The following is a 7,946-nucleotide window of genomic DNA, read 5'->3' as shown; positions in this document are numbered from 1 at the left end:
ATTCCTCTCAGTGCCTGCCTGCTGGGCCAGGTGAAGAGGCACAGGATATGGGGGGACAGAGAAAGGGGAGCACATGGGCCTTCTGGGGGGTGACAGAATGGGGTTCAGAAGGGCTAGTGGGGGGACAGACTGGAGGGGGGGCTGATTGTGAGTGAGGGTGCAGGGACACATGGGGATGGGGTGGGGGTGCAGAGCTACCTGGGGACAGGGACAGATGTGTCTGACTGATTGGGAGAGGCTAGGGATCATCCAGAATCTGATTGGGGGAGGCTCCCCAACTTAACAGTCCCTCCATCCCCAAAATACCTGTTCCATAATTTACGCCTAACAACCCTCCAGGTTCACTCCCAGCATCCTTCCCAGCAATTAGTGTGCACGGAATGTTTAGGCCCAGAATTCCCCCAGGAGTACTGAAGTATACAATAGGTGTGACAGGCTATCCGCTAACGGCGCAGCAAGGAGGGACCTAACATCATTACACTGCCATCATTACCATTGGGAGAGTTTACCAAAATTGGCTAGAACTTTGAATTAAGTGAAAGAGATCAAGTAACAATTTGGGGCTTAAAAGGATCCCTCCATTCTTTGCGCTAGCAGAGGTCCTGTGCATGTTTATGCTTTAGAATAAGCAGGACATTCTCAAGTGAGGTGTGGTGCTTCTTATGGGAGAAGATTAAGCCTGACTTCTCAGAGCTTGATGTTAAAGCACTCTGCCTTGTCAGAAGAGCCTTCCTGCAATAGTGAAAGGGTGGACAGCTGAAGAATTGTGGGTAGGAATGTCTGTGTGATGGCAGAGCAGATGATGGGTATTTTAAGAAACTGAAGAGGGATGGCAAAACCAAGGTTTACCATGGACAAAATCACACACAAGTCTTAATTTCTGCATTTCCTTTTAGTTATTAGACATGGGATCATACGACTGTTGGGATCAAACATGTTTTAGGGGCTGAAAGAGGTCACAGAGTGTACACTGTGAGCTGTAGCTAGTGGGAGGCTTCAGCAGTGCGATGACAACATGGAGGGATGACTAAGACATTGCCTAGGACAGCAGTCAAGGAAGAGAAAACAGGACCACGTTTTGTCAAGAGACAGGAAGACAGTCAGATATGGCAGACAGACCAATGAGCTCTCTGATTCCTTTGTTTTCAAAAGTGTCTTGTATAACTGGGTTGATTTTAAAATTTTTATATTGGTCCAAATTAACTCCATGTGTGCATTTACCATGGGTTTTGGTGGAGATTTTTCTATCCTCTGGGGGGAAGAGGAGGGGGGGGGATATTTTACAAGACTAGAAGACTAGGCAAAGATATCCGATGTGCCTCTTTTTCTCTTGACCTCATTGGACATAAGCAGTGCTAAATGTGATCTTCTCAAGGCCAGATGGCCTCCCACAGGCCCAACATTAATGAGCTGCACTCACAAGTTACCAGTTCCACTTCCTTTCATTGCGCTTTCAGACAGAGGACAGCCACGGGGGCCATTTAAAAATCTTTTTATTATTAACATAATCTTCCAAGTGTGAGTAATGTATAAGGAATGTCAGTAAATATTCCATTTGAAGCTTCTTTTTACATATTTCCATCGATAAATAAACTCTGAATTCACATAAAAAAGTTACACTTAAATAACGAATATTTTCTTTTTTTGTAGCAGGCATACATTGGTAAAATATAAATATTCTTATACTCAGCCTTTGTTCTAAGTAAAGATAACAATTAGCCACACATCACAGTTTTTAACAACCAAAACCAAGAACTCTTCAACTGATTTTCTGGCCTGGACTAGTATAGAGATGGAAAACAGAAAATTCACAGTTTGACTTTAGGCCAAGAGGGGTTGAGACGGAGGAGGAGAGAGAACAGTTTTCACGACAGGCTTGATAAAAATAGTCTGCTCTGCCACTGAATTTTAATTCAAATATATTATTCTACACTTGATGGTGGATTCCATTATAATTTTTACATAACACTCAGATGTCATCTAATGAAATATGGCACATTATCTATTAGAACAATATAATCAGGTTTCATAACTACCATGGGGAAAAAATGTAGGTGATCTATGAGAGATTTGTTTTTGGTTAGTCATTTTTTCCTCACTAACATTAAAATATTGTATCACTTCAATGCTTTGTCAGGTTTCCCACAATAGTTAACAAATTTTGTGGGGTTTTCTGTTACCTCTGAAACCACGCTGCGTTATCAAAGAGACCTGTATGTTGTGTTTCCTCACCCTCAAATCCAAAACTTGAAACATGATGAACTCAGTAATCAAGATATTATCTCAGAGAATTCGTGGAATGATGGTAAAAGGGACGATTGGGCTGCTGGCTTCAAGCTCTAATGCCGTCAAGAAGCACTCTGTTGCTGCATCGTCATTGCCCTGAGCTTGTAGAACCTCCCCAAGACCATTCCAAACCTCATGGGCTGTAGAATTCACCTGGACAGCATCTCTGAGAATCTTCTCAGCCAAACTATAGCGTCCTAATTGGTGAAGTATCAGAGCCTGCAATAAAATAAAGAAAATGCAGAAGTGGCTGAGAACACCAATATTAAGTACTGAACACTAGCAGTAGTAACATGAACAAGACTTTTAATAGGACTTTTACCAGACCCAAATTATACCTAGAAGCATTGAAAGAAGTGAAAATGGCTAGATGATTCAAGTGAATTAATGCATTTCACCATCTCTACTTTATAAACCTGGGTTCAAATTCTACTTTTGATTGTAAGTGAAAATGAGTGTGGTGGAGTGATATTGGTCTATTTTATAAAATCTCAGTAGCATTGTGAAGAGTAGAGTAGTATTGCTGAGTAGAGGTGCAGGAATGAAATAGGGTGTTCTTAAATTCACATTGAAGAGAACTGGAAGAGCTGTATAAGCTGGCTGTAAACAATTAGTCCCCACACCTTCATGATCACCAAGTGGGTATAAAAGTAACTGAAGAATGTAGAGATTCTGTGCAATTGTTTAATTATCCATTGTAAATTCCTGGAGTTTGAATTACTCACTCTGTCCCCTGCCAACTACATTAAACTCTATTGTAAACAGACTATTAACTACACTATATAATATAACTTTTGAATGCTTGACTGTTGAGAACAAATTCATGAAGAAGAAAGCAAATAAAGTAATTTCAGCAATGGGTTTAATGCAGAAATGCAATGAGAACTAATTTCTAACAGTCTAATGGATCTGCTGTCACAGATGTACCGCAGTTTCATTTTTTGAGTTGTCAAGTGATGGTGATCACTTGTGATCACTCCCAGGGATGGTGATCACTCCCAGGGATGGTGATTAGTGGTTTGAGCGATATTTGAAAATTAGACCATCAAATTAATTCAGAAAAAGTGAGGCAGGAAGGAATCTATGGATGTTCTCTGCACTAAGCTGGTTTAGTGTAGCATTCTCAAGTTATAATTTACTGCCACCAAAGTGAATGAATAAAAGGTACTTGATTTACAGATGTAAGCTTCTCTTCCCAATTCATTTACAGAAATCTTCCTCCTGGAAGCTGTGCATATTCTATCCTAGTTAAAAATGCTAGTATTTTGTAAATGAAAAATGATATATGTGTGTGTATATATATATGTATTTTCAACATGCCAGATCCCATTTGCCAACTTGTTAAAAAAACAAACTCTACTTTTCAAGACCAAAGGAAGCAACATGGTCTTGTAGAGGTATTAGCCTGATTGATAGGGGTACAGACTAAAACAAATTACATCAAATCTGCAATTACTTTCTATGGAAAGAGCACATTTTTTTCTGATTATCTGCTACTGCAGTTAAGTACTGACAGCAATTGTTTAGTAGCCATGTTTTACTTGAGATGTTAGGGTATTTGATGCTGGTGAAGGATACTGCATTGAGAACACTGGAGAAAGAAGTTAATTGTTTATCCACAGAACAGCCATGACATGGGTAGTAACAAGGGTAAATCTTCACACCAGGCCCACCAAGGCACATTAGCCCTGGAGGGCACCACCTTACAGAGTCCATTCACTCACTGGCCTCTCTGCTGTGACTGCCAACAAAGGTTCTGGTGATTATTTTTATGATGATGAATCCTGTTCACTGGAACCCAGTAGACTGAGATTACAGACTCATTTCATATAGGGCATCAGAAAAGATTGCTATAACATTTGGTCATGATAGACTTAGGCTGAACTGAAACCCGTGATCCACAGATAAAAGGCCTCATATCCCATTGTCAGTCTTCTGACTCATCATAAACCCATCTAAAAGGGAGACCAGATGCCAGAGTTTACTGACAATATCCAGTTTTTGCAGGGGTACCTCAAACCAATTATACTTCACTTGGATTTGTTTTTTAATACCATTTTAATAAAATGGTATTAAAATTGGGTGATCAGTCAATCTCCAGTGTTTCAGGATTTCCTTCTTGCCTCTGAGGTTCCCAGGACTACATGCTGGATTCCTCTGCTGTACCACCTGCCTACTGGTCTCTTAATTTAGCTATGTGCAAATTACAGCACAACATAGTCTGAGGACTTTACAATCTCCAGAGTTTGCTTGTGCTGGGTTTTGGAATATTTTGACCATTCTCAATGTTAACTGGACTCAGTTCTTTTAAAGCACTGAATCCCCAGATCACTACATCCCAAGCCTGGGAAAGCTCAGAACTGTACCCTATTTGAACATGGGCCTTGCCTAAATCATGGAATACTAATCTGAATACTAAACAGACACAGGTCTCCCTATATTCTGATTATATCAAGGAGTACAACCTCACTTATCAGATCATTTCTGCCCACTGCTCTGCCAATGAAACCAGAACACAATATTCTGTTTGTCTGCTTCCTTCATAATCATCTTCATGATTTATTCTACATGGCCCCATATGCACAAAACACTGTTTTTGAGTTCTCTCTCAAATCCATCAGCGCATGGATGGTATTTCATTATATGTCTGTACAATGCTTAGCACAATAGGGCCCCAATCCTTTATTTGGGCTCTAGGTACTACTGCAGGACAAATATATAATAATAATTCAAGCCCCTCCCTATGAGCCACTATTGTCTCCAGGCCTACTCAAATGCTGATAATTAAGACATCTATTTAGACTGAATGTAATAACAATACATCCTTAATCATGCCATGTGCTAGACCTTGTTGAATAATCACAATCTTATTTGTTATCCCACATTTTCCCTCTCACTTGCTACTCATTACTGTATCATGACTAATACTAGGTTGGAAGATCCTTGGGGCAAAGGTAATCTCTTCTCTTGGTTTCGGAAGGGGTCTAGCACACCTATTAATATTTTCCAGTGACAGTCCTGTTCTTTCCAGATCTACAGAGAAAGAACTGATTCAAAGATTTGCACTATGCTTGCTTCTGGGGAGGCTTGCTTCTTGGAGTTGGTAGGGGGAAATATATCTGTTTTCTTCCTTACTATGGCCCTACACCATGTAAACAATTCAGGGAGAATCATCTTGGCTTTGGAGCTTCTGCTGGACTGAAGGGTGCTGTGACTTGCCCCCTTGACAAATACTGTACCCACTCATCCTCATTTCCTGAGATGGACTTAGACGTAATGTCAAATCCAGTTGTTACAAAAAAAACCAAAAAACAAAACCGCATGATATTGACTTATAAGTCAAGAAAGTAAAAAGAAAATAGCTTTCGGGTTTTTTTGTTTGTTTTCTGGATTTTGAGCTCTTAGTGTTCATGTCTTCAAGCTTTTCTCTGCAACCCCAAGGGCTAGAAGCTTATTTTTAAACAATGAAAGCTGAAATTATCACAGTCACTTGTCTCCAGAGCTGGGGTTTTAAGAAAAACATTAAACACTGCAAGATAAGGAATGAAATCACTACAATTGGCAACACTTCAGAGAAATACTCTCCTCTTCAGTGATGGAACCTTGGTGCACTGAGACTTGTATTTCTCTGAATGGTCTCTGCTTAGGAGAGCTGGAGATTTGACCACTGACTGAGTTGTCTTGTCCTATCTGGAACAGGAGCCATTCTCAAGGGGAGAGCCATTTTAGTTTCCTCTGCGTCTACTTGGTGCTAAATGGAGCATCTTGGCTTTCCTTGTGGCCTGTAAAACTCTGGGAGAGGAATGGAGAAGAACAGAGACAAAGAACAGATGAAAAAATAAACTGAAACTAGGAGGAGAAGAAGAAACTAATGGAGGAAAAACTCTTCACAAGCACCAGAAAATATGAATTCAAGAGCCCAGCAGTCAGGACAGAAGCTGTGAATGCCAGTTCTTCTTCGAGTGCTTGTTCATGTCAATTCCAATTATGTGTGCGCCCTGCGTGCACAGCAGCCGGAAGGTTTTTCCCCTAGCAGTATCCGTCGGGTTGGTCCAGGTGATCTCTGGAACACGCCTTCATGGTGCTGGATATAGGGCCCTGCCGACCCACCATCCCCTCAGTTCCTTCTACCGCCTGTGATGGTTAGTTGGAATGCTCATGTCTCTTGCTTCGGCGAACGTCTCTCTTAGCAGTTTGAACTTTCAACTCATGTATATATTTAGATCATATAGTAGTTAGCATAGTCTTCTATGTGTTTCATTTGGGGGTTTCCCCCACTCCCTTTCTTCCCAGTAATGGAGCATGCTTCGCTTTAAACCCTGCACGGCATGTGCCAAGCTTATGCCAAGACCGACCCACACACTTCTTGTCTGAAGTGTTTGGGGGAAAGCCGCCAAAAAGAATGCTGCAACATCTGCAGGGGATTCTGTTGGACCACACAAAAGGAGAGGGACCTGTGTCTCAAGATCCTTGTCCACATTTGGACCCTGGATCAGCAGAGCTGGCATTGAGCACCTCATCTTTGGTGCGCAGTGCGCCAGTAGCAGTGACACATGAGTCGGCGCCAAGGAAAGACTCCACCAGAGACTCTTGACACCATCATGGCTCCTCGCACAGGAGCTCCACGCATCCCAGTGGGCGGCACTGTTCCCATTCCCTGGTGCCCCAGAAGAAAAGGAGACCCGAAAGGGGCTGCTCCCCTGCGCCCAGACTGCCACAGAAGGAGCCCACAGCCTTGGGATGCACGTCGGACAATGGCAGTTTGGCCCCACCGACTAAGGCCTTGTCGATTCCTGCCCCCACATGGGACCAGTCGAGTCCGGGCCCACAACACTCCCTGATCTGGGAGAGCAACGACCTGCAGTTGCCATCCACAATGGAGGTGTTTGGAGGGAGCAGGAGACCCCATCATCCTTACAGCATCATCCTCCCCACCAAGGCGGATAGGTCTCCTGCATTGGTCTCAGAGGCCCCTGTGAGACCCTCAGTGCCATCCAGAGGCAAGCCAGCAATGATGCCGTGCCAGTCGCCATCCCCTCAGCACCATACACCAGCGCCAACACAGGGGAGCCACACTGGTCCCCGAGTTTCCAGCACCAATCTCCACTGCTCCTCCGTGGTCCTCCTATACAGAGTCATAGAATATCAGGGTTGGAAAGGACCTCAGGAGGTCATCTAGTCCAACCCCCTGCTCAAAGCAGGACCAATCCCCAGATTTTTGCCCCAGATCCCTAAATGGCCCCCTCATGGATTGAACTCACAACCCTGGGTTTAGCAGGCCAATGCTCAAACCACTGAGCTATCCCTCCCCCAGAGTCCTCGGAGTCAGAGTCATTCCACTCTAGGAGAAGCGGGAAATCTAGGTCCAATAGGCACAGATGGAAACCCTACCCGGGACCGTAGCCAGATCACTGGCAAACTCCTACCCAGGGGCCATTCTGGACACCCTTGGCTTTCCACCGGGGCCAGAGACAGAGTCAAAGGTCCTATTCAAGGCCAGAATTGGTGGTCGCAGCTTCATATGTACCAGCGACATATCAGCAGGACCAAGCGTTTCCTGCATAGACACCAACTGTGCCAGCATCGACACTCTCAGCACCAACTGTGCTGGCACTGGTGACGGATCTCCGAGTTTAACGAGATCCCCTTGGTGCCGAAGG

General features: G+C 43.4%; 1 protein-coding gene across 3 annotated transcripts in view; it reads right to left on the bottom strand.

Annotated features, from left to right (window-relative positions):
* Window positions 1-1,482: 1,482 nt before the first annotated feature.
* TTC7B (tetratricopeptide repeat domain 7B) overlaps window positions 1,483-7,946 on the bottom strand; it is a 304,133-nt gene continuing 297,669 nt past the window's right edge. For all 3 annotated transcript variants that reach the window (XM_045016346.1, XM_045016347.1, XM_045016349.1), the window contains one exon: window positions 1,483-2,505. In XM_045016346.1, the coding sequence (XP_044872281.1) occupies window positions 2,284-2,505 (222 nt within the window). In that variant the 3' untranslated portion in view covers window positions 1,483-2,283. The remainder of the gene's footprint in view (window positions 2,506-7,946) is intronic.

This window comes from Mauremys mutica, chromosome 4, assembly GCF_020497125.1.
Source record: "Mauremys mutica isolate MM-2020 ecotype Southern chromosome 4, ASM2049712v1, whole genome shotgun sequence".
NCBI classification, from domain to species: Eukaryota; Metazoa; Chordata; order Testudines; family Geoemydidae; genus Mauremys; species Mauremys mutica.
The sequence above is the reverse complement of the archived record's forward strand: the minus strand, read 5'-3'. Positions and strand labels throughout refer to the sequence as shown.